At 57.2% G+C, this 24242-nt stretch overlaps 1 protein-coding gene across 1 annotated transcript; it reads left to right on the top strand.

Annotated features, from left to right (window-relative positions):
* Nucleotides 1-523: 523 nt before the first annotated feature.
* On the top strand, nt 524-20286 carry LSS (lanosterol synthase). Its single transcript, XM_081026375.1, has 22 exons — nt 524-636; nt 954-1119; nt 1867-2005; nt 2526-2634; nt 3315-3436; nt 4774-4870; nt 6852-6987; nt 7122-7230; nt 7725-7843; nt 8817-8914; nt 9310-9337; nt 10228-10284; nt 10877-10948; nt 11241-11291; nt 11758-11907; nt 12507-12603; nt 13239-13344; nt 15480-15545; nt 15984-16064; nt 16630-16800; nt 17667-17745; nt 18196-20286. Exons 1-22 carry the CDS (start codon nt 623-625, stop codon nt 18325-18327), a joined length of 2199 nt encoding a protein of 732 aa, XP_080882501.1. The 5' UTR covers nt 524-622; the 3' UTR covers nt 18328-20286.
* The last annotated feature ends 3956 nt before the right edge of the window (nt 20287-24242 follow it).

Below are 24242 nucleotides of genomic sequence, written 5' to 3'. Positions count from 1 at the left end.
ACAGTCCCGCTCCTGCGGACGCCCTCCCACCTCGTCGCGGCCCGGCCCCGCGGCCACCAGCCTCCCCGCGCTCCCTCGCTCACCTCCAGCCGCGGACTCGGCCGTTCCTCAGGGCACGAGCTCCTCCGCGCCTGCCCGCCCGGGTCCCGGCCCTCGCCGCTCCTCAGCTGAGCCTCGCTCCCCGCCCGCCCGCCCGCCTCACCTCCTCCTCCCAGGGCCAGCCCTCCTCAGCACGGCCCTCCTCAGCCCTCAGCGCGGGCCTTCGCCCCACACCTCGCTGCGCGGCGGACACAGGCTCGGGGCGCGACTGGCGGCGGGCCCGGCCCCGCCTCCAGCCCATGCCCCGCCCAGGCTCCGCCCCCTCTCGGTCCCGCCCCTCGCCCCATGCCACGCCCACCCCACCCCAGGTCCCCGCCCCGCCACGATGGGTCGTCTCGCGCTCCTCCACTGCGGTGGCCGAGGGCGCACTAGGCCCACCCCCGCGGCGTTCTGATTGGCTGCTCGACATCTGCCCATCGCTCAGCACCGGTCGGCCGAGTGGCGCGCCTGTGCCGTGCGCTCCGGTGGGCTCTTAGAAGGGGCGCAGGTGGCTGGGATCGCCGCAGAGATCGCCGCGGCAGTCATGACCGAGGGCACGTGAGTCTTCGCGTCCCCGACACGGCTGGAAGAGGGGGCGCGGTCGGGGCGCTGAGGAGGGGTCGCAGCGGGGCGGGGGCTTCCAGTCCAGGCAGGGGCGGGGCTGAGGAGAGCCGGTGGGGCCGGGGGTCGGGGGCGGGGTCCCTGGGGCCGGCGTCCCCACTCGCCGCCGCACGTGGTGGTGCCGGAGCTAGAGGCGGCAGTGACCCAGACGCGGAATCGCGGCGGTGGGTTCTTCGCAGTGAGCCGCTGGGCTCCGACCAGACCCGGTGAAGAGGAGGCACGACGGCCGTTCACCTGTGCACGACCTTTTTCAGGTGTCTGCGTCGCAGAGGGGGACCCTATAAGACACAGCCCGCCACCGACCTCAGCCGCTGGCGACTCAGCAATGAGGGCGGAAGGCAGGTGTGGACGTATTTTCAAGAGGATGACCCTGGCCGGGGGCAGACTGCGCTGGAGGCTCACTCCTTGGGACTGGACACCGTAGGTGCTCGACTCTGCGGGTCACAACAAGGCCCGGGACTCAGCAGGCCTGGCGGCTTCCCTTTCTCGTAGCCAGGAGCTCCAAGAACCTACAGGGAGCTTCACAAAGCTACCTGGGAAGGGTATTTTTTTCCTTGTCAAGCAAGAAGAGATGTGCAGTGTGGGGCTGGGCCACATGTCACGGAAGCTGGTTCCTACAGGAATCATTTGAGTTAAACGTAGAGCGTGAATTGAGTGGACTCCTGTGCTTCCATTCCTCCGTCACTAAGCTGTGCATAAGAACCTTCTGTAACTTTGGTTTTATTCAGAAAAAGGTTTCGATGCAATGAATTTCCTGTAAGAAATTCGGCTGTTCAAAGAGTATGCAGTGTCCCTGGGGTCTCCCTGATGGGCCCTGGCTTCTGCTCACGGTGACTTCCCTTTGGCCCCTTCCCGTGAGACACCTGAATCCCAGGTCTGGGTGGCCATCAGCTCCCCACCCCACACTCGTGGGTGGGCCGCTGCTGTATTAATTTAAGAAGGCTTGGAGAAGTTGTAAAGACACTTGCAAGTAGGTGTGACTGGGGAGCAAAACCATGACAATTGCTGAGGTGGTAATACCATCCTCAGGGTTTAGATTTTTGATTGTAGCAGCTGAAGCTTTTAAAAGTAATTCGGATTCCTTCTTTTGACTTGGGTGTCAGTGACTTGCGCTCCTGTAACCTGGCCACAGATCCCCTCAGCTCTCATCTCTTTTCTCCTTTGCAGGGGAGTTACTTTAAAGACTTGCCCAAAGCCCACACAGCGCGCGAGGGGGCTCTGAATGGGATGACGTTTTACATGGGGCTGCAGGCTGAGGACGGCCACTGGGCGGGTGATTACGGTGGGCCGCTCTTCCTCCTGCCAGGTAGGAGGGTGTTGCCTTGTCTGTGGGCAAGCCAGCGGGTCGTCACTGGGGTTGTGGCCTGACCTCGTTCATGCCATGGGTGGACATTGTAGTGAATGGGCGTGCAAGTGTACACGGGAGCTCACAGGAATGGCTGGGGAGAGTCACCCGCACCCTGGTTGTCCAGTGGTCTGCCAAGGGACATAGGTGCTCTGGGGACGTGGCAGGCTTGCCTCGAGTCCAGAGCAGAGCGGCAGGCTTGGAGGGCCAAGCCTGTGCAAAGGTGCCGGACGTGGGCAGAGTGGTGGGTGGGGGTTTAAGTCCTCTGCTGGCAGCTCGGGCCTGTGAACTCACCTTGAAGGGGTGGCTGATGGAGCTCAGGGAGGTGGACTACAGGTTGGTGTTAGTGAGTGCCCGGAGGGTTGCAACTGGGCCCCCGGGCCTGGAATTGGTCGGGAGGGGTTCTCAGGAGGACAGGTGACGGGCTTAGCCTGCCGAGCGCCTGTGCCCTGCTGAGTGAGGGACCCCTTCTGCCACACAGGCCTCTTGATCGTGTGCCACATGGCGCGCATCCCTCTGCCAGCTGGGTACAGAGAAGAGATTGTGCGGTACCTGTGGTCGGTGCAGCTCCCGGATGGCGGCTGGGGCCTGTGAGTGTGCCCGCCCCATGTGTGCATGCGTGTGCACACATTAGGACATAGACCTATCATGGGGCGGTTTGTAGCCATGGACCTGGGCCTGGGGGATTAGTGTCACAGCTTGTGTTGTGAATTGTCTCGTGACTGGTTGACAGATTTGAGACCCTTGCGCCAGTGAAAGCCATCTGGCTGTTATGGTTCTGACTGTGGTGTGGCAGCACCGCTGCCGGAGCTGGTCAGCCCTCCCCAGCTCCGGCCGGCCTTTCTTTGGTGGGGCTCGCTCTGGGACCCGGGCCCTCTCCCGAGGTGCTCAGCTGCCTGCCCAGGCTCAGGCGGGCCGAATCCACAGCACTGGCCTTTGGGACAGCTCAGCCTCCGGGATGGGGTCGCAGCCCGTCATGACAGGTGTCGAGACCTCACGTCTTGCCCTGACTCGTCACCTGCAGGTGCTCTGTGTGCCGCAGGGTCCTGTGGACTAAGGCAGGGAAGGAGCAGCGGGGGTGACAGGTCCCGCAGGGCGATTTGGGAACTGCATAGTTGTCATGGGAGGTGTCAGTGCTGGGTGTTTCTCGTGTTATATCAGTGTAAGATGTCAACATTCGTGATTTCCTGAGGAAGTGCCAATGAAAGCATTGCTTCACTTCTTAAAGGTAATAAAAGCTGTCCCTTTCCCACCCCGTCTCCTCCCGCAGGCACGTCGAGGACAAGTCCACAGTATTTGGGACCGCACTCAACTACGTGTCCCTGCGCATCCTGGGCATCGGGCCCGACCATCCTGACCTGGTACGTGCCCGGAACCTTCTGCACAAGAAAGGTACGTCCTATATAGCTCGCGCTGGGGAAAGGGGCCGTGGCTCCATGTTGTAACAAGTTCCTGCAGAGTAGGAACGCAAAGATGCACCTTCTCCCGAAATACTGGGACAAACACCTGAGCAGGGAGCCCATCAAAGCAGAAAATGGAGACTGGCTCAGCTTACCAGTCGTGTTTTTAAAAGCAAATTAAGATGACCATGGAATTCTGTCTACTTTGTGAATTGGCAAAGACAACACACTGAGACAACATACGCTGCTTGTGGGAGCGGCCGTGCAGCGGCCTTCCCATCGGATGGGCAGCCCGGCCCAGCTCTGCTCACACCCCCGCGCTCACCCTCCTGTGTGCCTGCCGGGGGCTTCTGGCTGGCGCACCTCTCCTGCCTGTGGGCACTGGAAACGATTCAGTACCGCCCGGGGGTCCATGGCTCCCACTGCTGCCAGGGCTTTCCTGCTGCTCTGCAGAGCCTGGCAGGGCCCACCCACGCGTGTCTGGGCATTGCTCCCAACTCCTGTCCTCAGCTCACATGTGGGCCCCTGTTAGCTCCCCAAGCCCTTCCTGCTTCAGGTCTCAGCATGTTGCCTCCTCTGCCTGGCATCCCGCCTTCCATTCCGTGCCACTGTATGAGGGCTCCTCAGCCTTGACCTGGCACCTTGAGTGTCCCATCAGCAGGAGCCCTTCTGACCTGCCCGACTAGGTTAGGCCTACTGTGGCCGCTCAGAGGAGAAAACCCACCTTCTCACTTCGCTCCTGTCATGAGTTCTGCCTCGCCCTGGGTCAAACTGCTCACCTGCGGGTGATGTCTTTGTGCCACACTTCCTTCCCTGGTCACTTCCTGGGTTTTTAACTTTCACACTCATGGGTCTGGGTAAGGCACCCTGGTGAAGCACGGCCAGGAAGGTGTTTCTGTGCCTGGAACCTCTGCTGCTCGGTGGCTCCAACTTGGACCAGAGTGTCACCGACAGCCATGTTGGAGTCCCACCCTGCCTGCCAAGTGGGGACACAGGTCGAGGCTGCTAGGAGCGGTCCAAGAGTAGGTGGCCGAGTGTGCGTGGTCACTGCCCCTCATCCGCTTCTCCAGGCCCGTGGGTCATGGGCTGCCATGCACACCTGGGACCCTCACCTTCCCAGGTAGTGGGTGGGGCTACGGACCCCTTTCCTGGGGCTGGATACACTCCTCCTGGGAGCCGCTGGTGCCAGCCCACTGCTGTCCCTGAAACTGGCTTCTCATGGCAGCTGGAGGCTTCTTGGCAGACCTGCCTTCAGTTCATGCACGTAGGGCAGATGTGACTCCCGAGGGCCCACTATAGGGAGGTGACGCGGGCCTTTTCTCTTCCCAGGTGGAGCTGTGGCCATCCCCTCCTGGGGGAAGTTCTGGTTGGCAACCCTGAATGTTTACAGCTGGGAAGGTCTCAACACGCTCTTACCAGAGATGTGGTACGCCTGCCTCTGCGGGGACTGGGCCTCCGGGTCCCCGCTGCCTCACTGAGTGGAGTGTCGCCTCTGGGTCCCCGCTACCTGCTACCCAGACGAGGGGTGGCCCCTTTTGTGGGGGGGGGGTGTTGTTAGGATACTGGTGGAGGCCCTGCTTGTCTGAATCCCACAGATGAATGGAAGGAGGGAGGGGAGCACCGTGGGGTGACGTGTGGCAGGTGTGGTGCACGGTGGGGGGGGGCTGTTACGGAACCCCCGGTGTGGAAGGGGTAGCTCTGGCTTTGTCGCCTAGACCACCATGATTGCATCTTGTCTGTCACTGTGGACATTCTGAGTATATGTAGAGGTAGAGACGGGTCAAAGCCTGGCCCTGCTCCCAACGCCAGCTCTGGGCTGGGCTGTGTTCTGTCTCCCGCCTGCCTTTCTGCCGGTGACTGATAGCTACTCCCAGACATCATGCTTCACCCGTGAACACTTCAGTGTTCCTTTAAAGGGAGACTTTTATTTTTAACAGAACCACAGTCTTCAAATGCTCAGCAAAATTGACACTGCTTCCTTCTTCTCTGACACAGCCAGTGCCTTGTGACATTTTATGACTATCTAGTGAAAGCAGTGACATCTCCCCAGAAAACACTCACTTGCACATAAATTCCCCATTGCAGCTTTCAGGAGGTGAGACTGGGAGAGCCCTCTTCTGGGCCTCTGTGAGCAGGGTCAGGGTCCCACAGACAGCGTCAGGGAGGTTGGGAGTCTTTGTGTTAGAAGACTGTGGTGGAGGAAAGGCAAGAAGTGAAAGCAGCACTCAGGAGAAGGCAGCAAGGCCCTGATGACAGGGCCCAAGGCCCGACCTCCACAGCCATGAGAGGTGGTGACTGACGTGGGCAGGACCAGAGCTGCGTGTGAGTGGGAGGGCCTGTCACCCAACGCTGGCTGCTTCCAGCGTTCCTGGGGCCATCCCACAGTTCTTCGTTGGCGGGCTTGCCTGCTGGACCGTCAACCTCCCTGGTGTGCCAGGAGCAGGTAGGGGCTGAGGGTGTGGGTATCAGAAGCCAGGGTCAGGGGAACTCTGTTGTCTGTGCCCCCAGGAGATGAGGCCCCAACAGTGGTCTTTGCTGGAGTTTAGGAAGGGGTGTGGGTTAGAGTGAAGGGCAGGTGTGTTGGGTCAGAGGACTGGAGACCCTGGACCAGTCCAGCTGCAGAAAAGCTGGAAATACTGTGTTTCCCTGAAAATAAGACCAGATCTTATATTAATTTTTGCTCCAAAAGACACATTAGGGCTTATGTTCAGGGGATGTCATCCTGAAAAATCATGTTAGGGCTCATTTTACTGTCAGGTCTTATTTTCATGGAAACACAGTACTACCCCAAATGTAAAAAAGACCCTTTAAAGCGAGGGGAGGAGCCCTCAAGAGCGTGAGGGAAGTGGCCCCAGGCCGGGGGCAGCTTGGGGGCAGCTTGCCCAACTCTGCTGGGAGCAGGGAGGCTGCATGCGGCTCTGCACTTCCTAGTGCCCAGAATGTGACTAACGACGGGGCTTGGTTCTCGCCCACCGGGAAGTGGGCCTCGTGTGCTCACGTCAGGAAGACGCATGGTGCAGGCTGGGGCCTAACCGTTTTAAATAACGGTTTTTTGGGAATCGTTTTCAAATTCCAGAAAAGTTGCACAGGCAGTCCAGGCCGGTCCTGCAGACCCCTCAATCACCCCGCTGTCAGCATTCCTCGTCACCTGATTGTCTGTCGCCATCAGAATCTAGTCAGTCCTGAAGTTAGGAGCAGAGACTCCTGGCTTTAGGATGCACCTGGACGAAGCATGAGCGGCCTGTGCCCTGGGGACCCCGGGGGTTGACCTCACCCCACGGGAACAAGCTGAGTGCTGGCCTTGCCGACTGGGCCTGGACAGCTGTCCGTACTGTCTGCTTGGGATGCCTGGGGCTGTGGCTGTGGTGGTGGGGCCGGGGCGCCTGCTCATGTGCTGTCCCCCACAGGCTGTTTCCTGCCTGGTTCCCTGCGCACCCCTCCACACTGTGGTGCCACTGCCGGCAGGTCTACCTGCCCATGAGCTACTGCTATGCCACCAGGCTGAGCGCCCAGGAAGACCCACTCATCCAGAGCCTGCGCCAGGTGAGGGCCCAGCTGGCGGTGCAGGTGGCGCCGTGGGCCTACGGACCTGAGCGCCTGGGGAGGGTGGGGCCTCTCCTGTGGTAACTGTCCAGTGGGCTGGACGGCCCAGGGCTCAGCAGGTGTGCCGTCCCCAGGAGCTGTACGTAGAGGACTACGCCAGCATCGACTGGCCGGCCCAGAGGGCCAACGTGGCCCCTGACGAGCTGTACACACCGCCCAGCTGGCTGCTCCGCGTGGTATTCGGTATGTGCGTTTCCGGGCTCAGCTGACCCCAGGGGTGACGATGACTCCGCTATGGTTCAGTCATCACACAGTGGCCAGCCGTGTGTGCCTTGCGTCCAGCAGTACTGCCCTGTCCTCGGCCTTGGAGCGAGCCTGGGGCAGGGCTCCTAGATGACAGGATTCAGAGCTGAGTGCCTTGGAGTGCCCAGTCATCTGTCCTTGAGGGAGGGGGGCAGGACCTCAGACCCAGGCCCCTGGGGCGTGACCTCCCCCAGAGGAGGGCCCAACCATTGTCTTCCCTCTGTGCCTGGTCCCTGCCCCGTCAGTCAGCGCTGACACAGCTGGAGACTGACTCCTGACGGCCTGGACGTGGGGGGAGAGGGGCAGTTGAACAGGAGGAAACAGAGGCAGACAGGGCCAGGGCCGGCTGGAGATGTGGCTTGCCGTCGAGTCTGCCTGGGCTGGGGCTGGCGCTCCTCTATGTCCCGTGCCTGCTGACACCCTCATCCCCTCAGCCTTGTGCAACCTGTACGAGCGCCACCACAGTACCAGCCTGCGGCAGTGGGCTGTCCAGAGACTGTACGAGCACATCGTGGCCGATGATCGCTTCTCCAAGTGTATCAGCATTGGTCCGGTCAGTACCCCTTGCTCATCGGTGTTGGCCGGGGGAGGGCGAGGACCAGGGCAGGAGGCCGAGGCAGGGCCCCCTCCCCGCCAATCTCCCATCCCCACCACCTGGTGCATCTGAACACTGCTCCTTGAGGCCCCTCCCAGGGTCTTTCTGTCCAGGCCCCTCCCCCGGAAAAAAAACTCCATCAGCCCTTCCTTTCTGCAGTTTAGAGCGCTTGGGGTGCTTGGGTTCCATTCCTGGTTCCTGCTGAATCCGTGACATGCAACTCGGTGCACTGAGCCTCTGGGCTCCTGGCCCGCTTTGCCTTGGGCTGTGGGGCCGACTGGCTCAGTTACAGGGAGACAGGGTAGGACGCAGCCGTTGCGAGCTCCCTGTAGGCTGGGACACCGGTTCTCAGGTCTCCCAGTTGGCTCAGTGTCATCGAGTCCCACTCCTGGCCCTGCTCCCAGGCATTTTCTGGGCCTCACGAGACCCCAGTGGATCATAAGCGATGGCTGCCCAAGAGCGGTCAGCTATTCCCCAATTTTAGCAGCATCTTGAGTTGGGCTTTGACTGAAGGCTGCATGAAACACGTCTGACTAAAGCTAGGTGCAGTTTTAGGTGCACTTTGTGTCTTGACTTAGATCCCAGGGTGGCAGGCCTGGGCTTGGAACGAGGCGCTCTGAGTGGCAGCCCTTGCAGCACAGGTCAGGTCTCCGCCTTGGCCGTGGGCTGGGGCCCCTCGTGCCCCATGTGCCCGCCTGTGCCCTCACATGGTGGTTCTGCCCACTCGCCAGCTGGCCGGGCTTCCCTGTCTCCCTCTGTGCACACCCTCACCCCTTCTGGCCTCCCACGGAGACCTCGCTTCCTGCAGGACTGCCCGTCTGCTCGGGACGAGGGTTAGAGCAGAGGACCCAGGTGACAGGAGGAGCTGCGTGGGGCCATGGGCTCGTGCCCTCAGGGCTGGAGCAGAGCACTGATGGCCTGTCCCCTGCAGATCTCGAAAACTATCAACATGCTTGTGCGCTGGCATGTGGACGGGCCAGCCTCCGACCCTTTCAAGGAACACGTGTCCAGGATTCCCGATTACCTGTGGTGAGTGTGGCTGGAAGGGCACGCTCGGTACCCAACTGAGGTGGCTGACAGCCCAGTGCAGTGGGTGTGTGTCTGTCTTCGTCCCGGCGAGGTTGCTGTGGTGTCTGCAGGAGAGCTGGGACCAGTAGTTTCAGGGTTGGAAGCTGGCGAGGGTCTGAGTGGGAAGACCCACCGCATGGCAGAGACTCAGCACATCTGGAAGGCAGGACTGGGGAGCCTGTGGGCATCAGGGCAGCATCAGGAAGACCTTGGGGAAAACGGAGCGGCTCAGTCATAGATGTGCACGTCCGCAGGCTGAGGGGGCGCTGTTTTCCGTAACCAGGGGCGGGAGGCAGCGGCTGACCCCAGTCCTTTACCCTCTGCCTTTGCCCCTAACCTGGCTTTTCTCCTCACAGGCTGGGCCTGGATGGCATGAAGATGCAGGTGAGGCCATAGGCCGGCTGCTGGCTTCCTTGGCAGCCGTATTTCTCCTGCCTGTGTGTTTGTTGAGATTCAAAAATCCCTCACAAGGCCTGGCAGTGTGATGCCAGGCTGCAGGTCGCCATCTAAGGGGACGTGCGTGCCTCCTGGGCTGGGCTGTCGGAGGAACCGAGGGCTGCGGGGTCGTGGGAGGGGTCTGAGCCATGTAGTTCTGAACTGAGCTGCGGCTCAGGAGCAGACAGTGGCCTGAGTCGCACGCTGGCGAGGTGTCAGGTAGGGGGACGGCTCTGCCCTCACGGCTACCTGCCTGCGAGGGTTTACAGCTGCGTCCCCAGCCCTGAGCCCTTCTCTGCATGCAGCCAGCCCAGTGGTCTGTGCTACTGGGCTCGTCCCCCAGTTTGCACGTTGTATGTAGTGGGTGATCTGGCACCATCACTGCCACCCCCATCATAGTTCCTGTACGTGACCCTGCAGATAGGGGACCACATCACAGAGTGGCCTGGGCCAACCTCATCCTGTCCTGGCTGCCCGGGCCCTGGGAGCCATTGGGTCATCCTTGGGGTTTTGTCTGCTGTCACCTGCCTGGCTCACTGTGTAAACACGGAGCCTCCAGCACGGTCCTTGGGGCACACTGGCCACTGGTCCTCACTGCCGGTCGGCGGGTAGGCAGAAGAGGCAATGGGTGGTGGCGTCCGTACCCTGAAGTGCCCTGACGGTTCTATTCTGGCTGGTGGCCTGGTGAAGGTGGGGGTAAGGGACTGTCTGCATGACCCGTAGACTTTGAGGGGTGCACAGAGCCTGGGGTCAGGGTTCAGCTGGGCTCCCATCTGTTGGAGCTCATCGGAGCCCCCAGACGCCCGTGGCTGCTGTGACAGACCATCCTTTGCATGCAGGGCACCAACGGCTCGCAGGTCTGGGACACCTCGTTTGCCATCCAGGCTCTGCTGGAGGTATGTGGCTGCATCTCCTGCTCTTCAGTCAGCCTACAGCTGACTTCCTGTACAGCCACCCCTAAGCCTAGCACAGACACGCACCTGTGGACGCTGGCTCTGCTCCCTGGGCCCTGAGGCCTCTGGCGACATGCGGCTGAGGCAGTGGGCCGGCCTGGAGGCTTTAGGATCGGGGAGTCTCGGGGGTGTCTCAGGCCACGAAGGACGGAATACTGCAGGCTCTTCTCAAAGTCACTCTGCTCCTGGGACAGAGAAGAGCCCCGAGGACACGCTAGAGAGAAACTAGAGTGTGTTTCTGTTCCATTGAATGAGCAATCCTAGAGAGCCCTCAGGGGGTCTGGGCCCTATGGGCCTGCTGCAGACGGGGCGCGGCCTATGGGCTCAGGCGGGCAGCTGTGGTGTGGACGTCCCTTCTGCCCACTCCATTTCTCCATGTCTTTCTGACTTGTGTCCACTTGACCCCACTTGACCCCGGTGGGTTGGTTCCCGGTTCCAGGTTCCCTGGAGTGGCAAGGTGTTGCCATATTGCCCAGGGACCAGCCCACCAATGCAGGCTCCTGCAGCCAGCGTCTTGCCCTCTTCTGTCCTCCAGGCGGGTGCACAGCACAGGCCCGAGTTCTCGTCCTGCTTGCAGAAGGCGCATGAGTTCCTGCGGATCTCACAGGTGACCCTGGGGCCTGGCGACTCTGGGGGACCTCACCTGGGCAGAGGTGCCCCTACTTGCCCCCACCCTGCCCTGTCCAGCTCAGTGGGAGCCTCATGATGTTTCCCGGCAATGGGTGGGGACTGTGGGCATGGGTGAAACCTCGAAGGCTCCTTGGGCACCGATGGCCAAGAGGCCACAATTCTGGAGCCCCAAATTCTTCTGTGTGGGCCCCTCCCTGCCCCGGTGTCTGCCCACGATGGTGACATGTTTCTCCTGCGCTTCCCACACGTGTCCTTCTGGTGCTGCCCAGGTCCCAGACAACCTGCCCGACTACCAGAAGTACTACCGCCAGATGAGGAAGGTACGCGGGCTGCCTGCCACTGGCTTTGCCTTCAGGGGCTCTTCCCTCAGCCTCTAGGGGTTTATGGCGGTGAGGACGCATGCATGGGGTGCCCCAAGGTGGCCCCACTGGCGGCTGGCCCACACGCTGTGCACACCGTCGCATCTCTGAGACACTCCAGCCACAGACACATTAGAGACTCTGTGGGCAGGAGGATGAGGGAGATGAGGAGGCGAGGGCGGAAAGGGCAGTTCCTCCAATGTGTGCAAGCGTGGACCCACCATGCGGCATCCTCACAGGGTCGGGAGGACGGTGGTGGCCGTTGCCTGGGCCCGTCCTGTGGTGGGATCTGAGGGTGGCGATGGGAACGGCAGCAGCCGTGGGGTTCTTGAGCCGGAAGCCGAGGCCGGTCCACACGGCCCTCCCCCCAGGGGCGGAGGGCGGGCCCGGGATGCCTGTACCCGCCAGTCACGGCCGCGCTTTGCAGGGCGGCTTTTCTTTCAGCACTGTGGACTGTGGCTGGATTGTCTCCGACTGCACAGCGGAGGCCTTGAAGTCCGTCCTCCTTGTGCAGGAGAAGTGTCCTTTCGTCACCACACACATCCCGCCAGAGCGGCTCTTCGATGCCGTCAATGTGGTGAGGCTGCTGTGCGAGCAGGGTCCTCGGGTCCCATTAGCGCTGCGCCTGTGCTGTGGCTTGGCCTGCATGTCCCCTGGGACCTGTCCCAGCCAACATTCAGGGCCAAGACCGTGAGCCAGAGGGGCACGTCCCCACGGCACCTGTTCCCAGCCAACAGGGGTTCCCGGCTGGGCCTGAGCAGAGCCAGAGTCCTGGGTCAGTGTGAGGGCCGGGTGTGCGCCCTGCGGGCAGCTCTGGCCCGTTCTCCTGCATCCTGGAGGCTCACAGGCCGGCGCTGCCACGGCCTCTCTGGAAGGTCTGGCTGTCTGCTCAATGCCTGGAACATGAGGCCAGCCCTTTCAGCACGGCATACAGCAGAGGCTGCGTGGTTCAGAGGCCTACACGCCTTACACCTGGGCACGTGCATGTGTTGGGCTGTGTCCCCGGAGGTTTTGCAGAGTACCTGACAGACTGCAGCCCACTGTCAGGTCCCCGAGGCTCTTGGTGTGATGTGGGGGCCCGCTCGCACCTCCCGCCTCCCATCCCAGCCCTTTGGTTCTCGTCGCCCCCCACAGCTGGGGCGCCCACGCTCAGCTCAGGGTGTGCTCTGATTTCAGTTGCTGAACATGAGAAACTCCGATGGGGGGTTTGCCACCTATGAGACCAAGCGTGGGGGGTACCTGCTGGAGCTGCTAAATCCCTCGGAGGTCTTCGGTGAGTGGCTGGCTGACCTGTAACTATAGCGCAGGGTCCTGTGCCCAGGCCGATTTGCTGACCAGAGGTCTGTCCCTTCCCCTGGCCAGGGCCGTGCCCACAAGGGCTCTGGCAGGTGACAGCGAGTCCTTTAAGAAGCCCTGAAACCCTGGAGTGCCCCATGCTCCTGGACCCATGAGGTTGGCCCCTGCTGTGGGTGGGGGTCACGGCAGGATCTGGGGGCTCACACTGGGTCTGACCCCTGCCTTGTCCACCTGCGTGCTCCTTGCAGGGAACTATCAGTGGGGATACTGTCACCCTGTGCCCCCCTCACGTCGTAGTTCTTTACCCTGCTCCACATTTTTGCTCCTGCACCCCTACTGTCACTGCCAAATTCGGTCCAGTGGGGGGTTTTTGGGGTGCGGTGCAGCTCTCTGCTCTGGACACCCTCTTCCATCCTCCCACTGGTCTGGCGGTCCCACAGCACAGAAGCCCCTCCAGGTCACCAGGTCATCTCCCTTTTCCTCGGGGAATGGTCCGGCTCTCGGTGTGTCAGGCCCCAGATATCATGGTGCTTTGCACTTTGCGGTTTGGCCCATGTTGCCGAAAAGGGCGGCGAGCGGCAGCCCCGCCTCACTGCGCCCTCGCTCTCCCAGGGGACATCATGATAGACTACACGTACGTGGAGTGCACCTCGGCCGTGATGCAGGCGCTTCGGCATTTCCACATGCAGTTCCCGGGACACAGGCCCCAGGAGATCAGGTGAGGTTGGCCTCAGCCACTTTAGGCTGACAGCACCACGTGTTCCCCGGGGCCCTTGGGGCCTTCCTGTGGCTCCTGTGACTCGTGCTGTGAGCCTTGTTCTCGCCTCTTGGGGCACAGAGGACGTGTCCTCAGGAGGCCTCGCCGTGCTGTCCCCTCCGCAGCTTCATCTTCGAGAGGCCTTCCTCCCAGGACGAGCCCGGTTCCATGCCCCCTGGTGGAACTCAGCTCAATCCGGCCTGTTGGCCTTTCTGTACTTGTCGGGGACGTGGGAGTCGATTTGGGATCTTTTTGTTGAGGACTTTCACAGCTGCCACGGAGTGAAACCAGTCTGTAACTTGGATATAATGCCCTCGTCAGGGTCTCCTGTGAGGGGATGCTGGACTCAAGCTGAGCTGCAAAGTGTTTTCTTTTTATGTTCCCTGGGAGAGTATGAGATCGGTGCTGTTTCTGCCCCCGTGGCCTGCGGTTTTCTTGCAGGAAAGCAGTAACAGAGGCACGTGCCGTGATTCCTGAGTTTAAAGGGGAGCTGCTACTAATTCTCCAGTAACAACCATAGTTGCTGTTGGTTTGGGGTGGTTACCCCTTTTTAGGGTAATAAGGTTCTTGTTTATTTCCGCTAAGTTGTTCTTTCCCTCCACTGTGAGTGGGTGTTGAGTTTTAGCAAATAATCTTTCTATGTCAGTGAGCTGATTATGTATTTATCTCGTTTATCATCTTCGTGTCGTAGATGAATAGTGTACATTTTTCTAACATGAAGACACCTTTGCATTTCTGGGATGAGCCTAATTGGGCTTATCTCTGCCGTTTAGTTTAGAATTTTTATCGGCGTTCCCTCGTGAGCAACCATGGGGGGCACGGTACCCCTCCCCTGCTGGGGTCTGAAAGCCTGTGTTGGGTCCGTAAAATGAGTCGGAGTGTGCCGTCCTCTTCCTAGTCCCTAGAGAGTTTGTGTAAGATTAGAATGCTGTTCACGATAATTCAGGATAATTCACCTATAGAACTTCTAGGCCTAGAGTTCTTTTTCTGGGAAAGGTTTACCTTTTTGACTCTGACCTTTAATAGTTACAGGGCTATTCAGGCCCTCTCTTCTTCAGGCCACTTTGAGAAGTCCGTTTTCTTAGTAACTTGTGCATTTTGTCGGTGTTTTCAAATGTGTTGCTAAAGTTTTATTTTCTCTTAACTTTTTGATTTCCACTGTCTGTGGTGACGTCACTCTTACTGCCAATGCTCTTATTTGTACCGTCACCTTTGCATTGGTCACCTGTCGCTGAGTGACAGTATCGCTACAGACTTGGTGGCCTAAAGCCACACCCAGTGATTACCTCCCAGCGTCCGTGCGTGAGGAGTCCAGGCCATGCTGCGTCTTCTCTCCGCTGACCAGCGTCTCGTTTGAGTATCGACCAGGAAAGGTCTGCTCCGAGCTCGTGTGGTTATCAGCAGGTTTTCGTTCCTTGTTGGGTGTCAGCCTCAGGGTCCATTGACCTGCTGAGCGGGCTGGAGGCCACCCTTCGTTTCCAGCACGTGGGCCTCCGTATGGCAGCTTCATGACCGCGGGTCAGGGAGAGAATCAAGGGGAAGAGGGACTCTGCTGGCAGAGGGAGGCCGGAGCATCACGTGATGTGGTCACGGGTGACATCCCATGAACTCTGCAGGAACTGTGGTTGGAAACCTTGGGTGCCACCCACACTTGGGACTGGTGACACCGGCGAGCCCCGCATGGGCAGGGTGCCCTCAGGCTGCGTTGGTACCTTCATGCGGCCTCTTCAGAAGGACCGGCTAGGCTTACAGTGTGTCTTCTCTGTCCTCTAAATCTTTTGTTTGCACTCTAATTTTTCATGTCTTTTTAGAATTGCCTTGTGTCATTTACTCAAGCCTATTAGCTGTGACACTTTTCAGTGACACTGGTCACTGCTACCAACACAGGTTCTTACCTGAGCATTTGCTTTTCCCTTGGGTTTCCTTAACTACCTGTACTTGCTTGTGCCTTGGCCTTATAGCTTCTCTCTGAACTGCTTCTGTTTACATATTTCTTCAAGGGAGACTATGCTCATTCTTTCTGAGACCATAGATGGGTGGGATTCAGTAAATTGCTGTTTGGCCGGAATGTTCCCTGGCCGGCTTCTGTGTTGCAGGGAGACTCTCGAGCGGGCCCTGGAGTTCTGTCGGCGGAAGCAGAGGCCTGATGGCTCCTGGGAAGGGTGAGTGAGTTCCAAGGTGTGGACGTCCGCTCTCACACACAGCTGTCCTGGAGGGAAGCTGCCACTCACAAGTTCTGGTGGGCCATGTCCCTCGTGGATGCCTGGCCTCCACCCTGTGGTGTGGGCGAGTGCTGGGTGTGCGGTGGCCTGCCCCCTGTGCCTTGCTCCTTGGGTCTGGTTACTCACGCCCTCCCCTGAGTTTGGATCTGTTCTTACCTCGCTGGGTGGTTCCCGCAGAGGGAACCCAAGGGCCGGGAGGGCCGTTTCTATCCCACAGGCCTCAGAGCTCTGTGGTGCTATGGCATGTGAAACCCATGAATCTGTTTTACGTGAAAGTAACCACAGCCTCCTGTGTCGCGGTTGGGGCGTTCCCGTCCTCCCACCCGCTGTATGTGGGGCCTGGGCTCTGAGGCTTCGTTTCCTCGTGTCTCCCTCTAGCTCCTGGGGTGTTTGCTTCACCTACGGCACCTGGTTTGGGCTGGAAGCTTTCGCCTGCATGGGGCACATTTACCGCAATGGGTAAGCACGGGCGTCTGCCCCCCACCTTGGTGGGATGGGGTCTTCTCCGCAGGACACTCTGCTGGAGACCTTCCTCCTTTGATGTTTGATTTTCGGGGTGTTTCTACATTTTTTTAAACAGTGAGGTAAGATCAGTATTCCAGAAAACATAGGCGTCACCAGGTTGTGAGTTAGTGAGGGCTTCGCTGGCTCAGGAGCCAGCAGCATCCGCGTTATGGATGCTTGGCTGGGCGTGACGCCCTCAGCTTTCCTGGCCCCACCCGGTGGGCATGGCCAGCCCAGGACACTCGCTGGGCTGGGTTGAGGGGAGGGAGGCCTGGTCCAGCTGTGTCCAGCGGCCACACCCAGCTCTGCTTGGCCCGGTGGGTGTTCAGGGGTGGTCCTGGCAGTGAGACGTCAGCAGTTACAAAGCATGTCGCTTTATCTGTCTGCCTTCACACCTGTGGTGGGGTGGCCATGTGAGCAGCCCCCTCACCCCTGAGCCCTGAGGAGGCCCGGTCAGGGTGAGAACCCAGGAGCCAGGGACACTCCTTGCATGATGGCATCTCGTGTCTGCTCTCTGCAGGGCTGCCTGCAGGGAGGTGTCGAAGGCCTGCGACTTCCTGCTCTCCCGGCAGATGGCAGACGGAGGCTGGGGAGAGGACTTTGAGTCCTGTGAGCAGCGGCATTACGTGCAGAGCTCCCAGTCCCAGATCCACAACACGTGCTGGGCCCTGATGGGGCTGCTGGCCGTCAGGTGGGGCAGGCCAAGAAAGGATGCTGAACGTGGTGGCTTGGGTGGGTGTGGGCAGTTGAGCTCCGAGTGCAGGGCTGCAAACCGGGTTCCTGGGTAGGCATGTAGGTCTGTCCAAGCCAGTGGGCTCCTGCAAATAGGCTCAGTACCCACAGTGACAGCAAGGGACACACCAGGCCCTGGGTAAGCAGTTTGAGGTGTGGCGGCATCTGCTGCTGCTCTCCTTGGGTCCACCGGTGTCCACAGCCAGTGCTAAACCACGTGTAGCTGCACAGTCACACGCACACGTAGATGTGCATACGTGCAGAAATATGCAAAACCACAGGCATGTGTGCACACACACGCATGTGCTGTGTCCCAGTCGCTGCAGTCCCCGTTGGGTTTGGGACCATTTGGGGCATCTCCTAAGAGCCCCCCATGGCCAGGCCAGGCCAGTGGGAGCAGCAGGGGCAGTATGTAGGATGGGGTAAGGGAGCATCCGCCAGCCTGCCCCCAGAGCTGAGTTGGTCCTGAACCTGTGATTCTCCAGTGTGTCACCCTCGCCAGGATGAGTGAGATGAGCACGTGGGCTGGGCGAGCACAGGCATGGCCCCTCCCCGGCCACCTCTGTGGGCTGTCCACCTGGCTTGCCTACCTCTGTGCATGCTGCGTCATCTCCTCTCAGGCTGGACTTGTGTAGCGGTGGCCTGAGGAGTGCTGACTGTCCCTAGTGGGTGTGACACCTCGAGTATCAGTTATGTCATCTGTCATCGCCCCATGTTTCATATCCTCGTCTGGCTCGGGCTGCGGGGGTGAGGCCTGGGTTCTCATAGCAGCTGGAGGCCATGTCTCAGTTGTGTGCCCGTGTGGTCACTGCTCCCCTCCCCCAGGCATCCCTGCGTGGAGGCGCTGGAGAGAGGAGTCCGGTGTCTGCTGAGCAAACAGCTCCCCAATGGCGACTGGCCCCAGGTATGCTGCGGGCCCAGCACTGGCCCAACTTTCCATGTCCCCTTGGGCTGCTCGTGGGCAGGGCCTGGCTATGGGGATTAGAGATTCAGAAACCCACTGGTGAGTGGCATGTTGAGAACAGATCTGCGGTGGGAGGCTGAGGACCTTGCTGTTGGAACTGAGGCAGAGGGTGGGGTCAGGGCTGGTGGTGCTGGGAGGCCTGTGCCCACTCTGCTTGTCCCTGGGACATGGGGTGGCAAGGTCACGTGAGGCCAAACCCCCACTCTGGACGAGTGGGGCAGACACGGCTGTGCAGGGCTGGTGACCATGTTGGTGGGCTTGCTGCAGGGTGAGGGCGGCCAGCTGACGGAGGGATGACAGCCCGCTGAGAGCCTGCGCACTGCCCACCAGCCAGCCCTGCCTCTCGGCCACCTGGTGGGCCTTTGTGTTCAAGTTCCTGTGTCCTTTCAGGAAAACATCTCTGGCGTCTTCAACAAGACCTGTGCCATCAGCTACACGAGCTACAGGAACGTGTTCCCCATCTGGGCCCTTGGCCGCTTCTCCAGCCTGCACCCCGACAGCGCCCTCACGGGCCACCAATGAGACCAGGCCTGTGAGCGCCTGGTCAGGGGGTGGCGGGCCCAGGACCACTGTACCCATGCCCCACACTCCCCACTTCCACAGTGAATCCCAGGACCAGTCCTGGGTGGAGCGGGGTGGCGGTTTAGACACTTGATCTTCTGCTTAGGTTTAGTTTTGAGAGAAGCTCCATGGGTCTGGGTGAGGGAAGGAACAAGATGAACTGTGACAATGCAGAGGGCACGGCATGGTATGTCCTCGCCATGGGCACTGGGCTGGCAGGGCTTCTCAGGAGAGGAGCTGTCCGCCCCTGCCTGTGCTGGGCTCACCCCAGGCCGGCTCTTCTTGTGCCTTCTGCCCCTTGGGCTGAGGGATGTGTTGGCCTTCCCAAACAGCCCAGTGGGCAGAGGCCACCCAGGGCTCGGTGAGGAACAAGGACCAGACCCCTGTTCCCTGGGTCTGTGAGGAACAGGGGCCGACCCTGCCCCTGATCTCGTGTGCCCACGCTATATCACGGTGCTGCCAGTGTGTGGATGCCAGCATCCCCACCTCCAGTTTACAGCCTGTAATGACAAATGCTCAGGGAGACCAAGCATGACAAAGGCTGATGGGCGTTAGCACCTTGGTGGTTACCACGGTGTGGTGCCGCTGTGCACCCCAGCCTGTCACTCACCACCCCTGCAGCTCGTCAGGCAGGCGTGACCCCCAGGTCACCCTCATGGCTGTCGAGACCCTCATGCCCCCGTCTGCTCTGAGCTGGAGCAGGAGTGACTTCCAGGCGATGCCTTTTGGCAAGTTGTCCTCTGGTTTGTTGGGCAGGGCCTGGGGCTTGCATTGGGGAGTCTGGGTGGTAGGTTTGCCCTTGACTTGCAGACAGGCAGCTGTCATGCTCAGGGCCTCCCCAGGAGTAGCTGTGGAATCACCAAGAGCTTTGATGAGAACGAAGGCCAGAGGCCCCAGCCCATGCCACTTCAGCCTGCCGTTCCTGTGTCCCGTCCCCTACACCGGCGGCAGCCTCCCCTTGGTTCTCCCCGGATAGTGCAGACGCGTCAGGGTGCCCCTCTGCCTCTGTCATTCCTAGCCCAGAAACTGTTAGGCCTCTTGCCGAGGCTTTCCACTCGTGGCCTTCCTCCTGCCGCCCTCGGGGCTCCTGGGCTCTGTCCACCTGAGCTGGCCCCTCCCCTGACGTTCTCCCGCCCCTCGGGTCACGCTCCTGCCTGCTCTCAGCCCCACAGAGCCGGCCCCCCTGGCCGCCACACTGGGGCATGGAGCAGGGTTCAGCCTGCTGCTCAGACATTTTATTGGGGTTTGTTTGGTGAAGGAACTGTGTCGGATCCCTTTCATACTTGCCGGGTTTGCTCTTGCCTCTTTTAAAAAAAATTTGGAATCCTTTTTTCTTTTTCAGTGACAGGTGACATTCAATGTCATTCTAGTTTCAGGTGACTAGCACAGTGGTGAGACATTTATGTCTAACGTGTTCTCCCTGCTCAGTCCAGTCCCCTCCCGGCACCACGGTCATCACATTATTATTGACTGTATTCCACTACTTCACTTTACAGCCATGGCTGCTCCGTAACTGCCAATTGTCCTTCTTCATCCCTTCCCCTTTCTCACCCTGCCCCCAGCCCCCTCCCATCAGGCAACCATCAGTTTGTTCTCTCTCTGTATCTGTGAGTCTGTTTTTGTTTGTTCATTTGTTTTGTGTTTTAGATTCTACATATAAATGAGAGCATATGATATTTGTCAGTGTCTGACTTACAAGATTTTGGATGTTATGCTGGGAAACTTCCTCTGGGCCATAGTAGGTTTTCTGTGTTCACTGTGATGTATTGCACATCCTTCCCTCTGAGGGATTTTCTAACTGGGAATGTGTGACTCACAGTGAACTTCCCTCTAGGAAAATTCTTTTCCTGACCAAACAGAATCACTACTGTTACACTTGCATTTTACTTAGGCAATAAAAATATTTGAAGAGTCAGTGCCACCTACTGTTGCTTCCTCCGCATCTCAGAACTCTGTAAGAATCATGCATTCACTGGTCAGCTTCATTCATTTTCATCTCCACCTGCCATGTGAATTCTTATTTATAATTCACCTTGTTTCAAGAAGGAATTAAGGTTAGAGACACGAGGCAAAGAACACAAAAGGAGGAAATTCAGATGGTCTGGGAAGGATGTTAGCACCCGAGATATGTGCCAGGGGCCTGGTTAGTCCCTATCCTTGGGCTCCAGAGTCAGTGTTTAACTTTCTAGGAGCAGCCGGAGAGGAGGATGAGTGTAAGACAGAACCCCTGTAGTGGAGGACATCCTGCGGCCCTGACTGCTGTTCCTCACAGCACCTCATAGGGCATCTGGTTGGCAGAATCCACGTGCACAGTCCGTCCTCAGGTAGAAGACGAGGCTGATGGGGCAGCTGCAGAGCAGGGGACTTGCCACGAGCGCCGGGCAGCAATTCTTGTCCTCGGGCTTTTCATGCTGTGTGACCTCTATGCCTGGGATTTGCTCTTGGAATGGTGCTGTCTAGAAGACCCCCTTCAGTCAGTAGGGTGAGGGTGATGTAGATAGCTTTTGAGTTCCCTGTTGTCTTTAGTGAAAGTAATCCAACCACTACTTTCCATAGAGCGACTCCTACTGAGAGCAGGTGATTTCCGGCCTTCCTCAGGACAGCAATGCCCCAGGGGGTGTCTGAGACCCATGCCTGACACAAGTGGAGAACAGCTGGTTTGCATGGCATTAGGCAGCCTGAGACATGTGCCCCACAGACAGGCCCTTTATGGGCATAAGAGGCAATGAGTCTGAGACCCCACATTCCCTGATGTCCCCCTCTGGTTCTTGGGAAGAGACAGGAGCATTGTGGGCTCCTGGGCATCCAGGAATAGGGGAGCAGTGAAATGCCTGTGGTGGCCAGAAGACAAAACAAACCAGCCTCTTACCCTTGGGTAGTATTGAGTGGTCTAACATACGTATAATGGGAGGCCCAGGAAACGGTGGGAGGGAGGCAGAAAAACTTCCGAAGTAATCATGTCTGAAATTCTTTCAAATATGATGAAATATATAAGCCCAGAGATCCATCAAGCTCAGCAGACATGTAGCAGACCAGAAAAACAACAAAACTATGAGATCAGAACCAAATTGATGAAAACCAATGATGAATAAATAGAAAAACAGACATGTCACTTGCAAGTGAGTAAAGATAATGGTGGCCACCTTCCATCAGGTATAATGCAAGCCAAAAGAGAGTGGAATGACATCTTTAAAATGTTGAAAGGAAAAAAAAAGATCAACTAAAACTTCCATATTCCGAGAGACAAAAACCAGAGCTGAAGGAATTTCCCAGCAGCCTTGTTCTATGAGAGATGTTGTTTAGCCTGAAGGAAAGTGATACCAGATGGAAAGTCCTCACCAAAGAATGACGAACACCAGAAATGGTAAGTCTGGTAAATATAGAAGGCTTTTTCCTTGTCATTTAAAAAATATGTTTAGGATATAACTAACTTAAAAGCAAAAATAATAATCGTGTTTTTCACAGAGAGAGAAGTAAAAGATAAGACACCAATAACAGGGAAGGTGCTGAGGAGGGACGTGTACTGCTGTGGGGTTTCTACCTTGTACATGGAGTGGTGGACTATTTAAACTTAGACTGTGATAAGTAAAATACCTATTGCATACACTAGAGTAAACCACTAAAAGGAAAAAGAGGAAGTAAAACAATCCAAAAGAAGCCAGGGAAAAAGAACAAAGAACAGATGGGACAAATAGAAAGCAAGTAACAAGGTAATGGACTTAAACCCAACTTCTATGGACTGAATTGTGTCCCCCACAAGTTCACGTGTGACTAAATTAGGAGACAGGGTCTTTAAGGAGATAATTAAGATCAAATGAGGTCATAAGCATGAGTCCCTAATTGACAGGACAGGTGTCTTTATAAGAAGAGACACCAGGAACATGCACGGACAGACAGACTGTGTGAGAACCCAGCATGCCCAGGAGAAGCCTCAGGAGGAACCAGGTTGCCAACACCTGGATCTGGGACGGACAGTTCTTGGAGCTTCCAGACCTGTGAGAAAATAAGCTAGCACTGTGGAAGCCCCTACTCTGTGGTGTTTTGTTACAGCAGCCCAAGGAGATTAATATACCTACCATTTAAATAATTGTATTAACTATAAAGGACCAGGCATTCCAGTAAAAGGCAGAGATTGTCACATTGACAATGAAACTCAATTTGTAGGGAACTTTAAGAATAAAGGAAACTTTAAAATACAGGATAAAAGTTTAGGAAAATATATAACATAAAAACAATCACAAGAAAGCAAAAGTGCTCTATCAATATCAAAGATTTCAGGAAAAGAAATAGTACTAGAACTAGACATTGAATAATGATAAGAGTATTAGTTCATCGAGAAGATAAAACAGTCCTGAATGTATGTGCACCTAATAACAGCTTCAAAATGCATGAAGCAAAAACTGGTGGAATTAAGAATAGAATTAGACAAATAGACAACGTGGAAGATTTCAACACTTGTCTCAGCAAATGTAGACACAAAATCTTCAACAACTTGAAGTCACTGGCATTTATAGAAGAGTTCACCTAACATTCTTTTCAAGTCCTTGTGGACCATTCCCTAAGATTGGTCATGTGCTGGGTCATGAGATGAGTCTCAAGGAATTCCAAAGGATGGAAACCATGTAGAGTGTATTCTCTGACCACAGTAGAATTAAATTAGAAATCAGTAAGAGAAATATTTAGAAAATCCCAAATATTTAGAAATTAAACAATATACTTCTAAATTACCTATGGTCAGAAATGAAAGCACACGGGCAATTAGAAAATATTTCAAGCTGAATGAAAATAAAAACATCAAAGTTTGTGGGATGTAGCTAAAGCCGCGCTTGGAGAAATCTTTGTAGGCTCATATAGTAGCGTTGTAATAAAGTTTAAAATCAGTGATATGAATGTCCATCTTAAGGATCTTAAAACCAAAGTATTAGAAGGTAGGAAACAATAGATAAAAGAGTACAAGTGAAATGCTACAGAAAACAGAAGACCAATGAAACCAAAAGTTGATGCTCCGAAAGAATTAGCAAGACTCTAGGCTGATCAAGTAAGAAAGAAAACACCCTATATCGTGAATGAAAAGGGTGCATCACTACAGAGCCTACAGACATGAAGCCAGCTATCCATCCTGCTCTGCTGAGCCTGCTGCTCGGTCCTGGTCACCCCAGGCCTGCGGACCTGGTCACCCTGGGGCTGTTGACCTGCCTTGGTCCCTTTGGGCCTGTTGACCTGGCTTGGTCTGCTAACCCAGCCTGGTCACCCCCCAGGCCAATTGACCTGGTTACCCCAGGCCAATTGACCTGGGCCTGATGACCTGGTTTGGTCACTTCAGTCCTGCTATATGGTCTGGTCACCCTGGCCTGCCTGCTGCTCTGGCCTGGTCACCCATGAGCTTACTGTCCAGACTGCCCCCCTTCTCTCTGGATCACACTGTTTCCACTTGTCCCGTTTGCCTCACATCTTTTTTTTAATTTATTTTTTTTATTTTATTGGGGAATGGGAACAGGACTTTATTGGGGAACAGTGTGTACTTCCAGGATTTTTTCCAAGTGAAGTTGTTGTCCTTTCAGTCTTAGTTGTGGAGGGCGCAGCTCAGCTCCAGGTCCAGTCACCGCTGCCAGTCGCAGGTGGGCGCAGCCCACCATCCCTTGCGGGAATCGAACCGGCAACCTTGTGGTTGAGAGGATGCACTCCAACCAACAGCCATCTGGGAGCCCAGTGGCAGCTCAGCTCAAGGTGCCATGTTCAATCTTAGTTGCAGGGGGCGCTGCCCACCAACCCCTGCAGAACTCAAGGAATTGAACTAGAAACCCTGTAGTTGAGAGCCCTCTGGCCCATGTGGGAATGAACCGGCAGCCTTCAGAGTTAGGAGCATGGAGCTCCAA

This window comes from Rhinolophus hipposideros, assembly GCF_964194185.1.
Source record: "Rhinolophus hipposideros genome assembly, chromosome: 2".
Taxonomy (NCBI): domain Eukaryota; kingdom Metazoa; phylum Chordata; class Mammalia; order Chiroptera; family Rhinolophidae; genus Rhinolophus; species Rhinolophus hipposideros.
Note: the sequence above shows the minus strand (reverse complement) of the source record. Positions and strands in the feature narration are given on the sequence as shown.

Excerpts from the sequence above, each read along its gene's own strand:
- LSS (XM_081026375.1), top strand. Across the intron at positions 2,006-2,525 it reads GCCGCTCTTCCTCCTGCCAG|GCCTCTTGATCGTGTGCCAC; the intron begins GTAGGAGGGTGT and ends TCTGCCACACAG. Across the intron at positions 6,988-7,121 it reads TCATCCAGAGCCTGCGCCAG|GAGCTGTACGTAGAGGACTA; the intron begins GTGAGGGCCCAG and ends TGCCGTCCCCAG.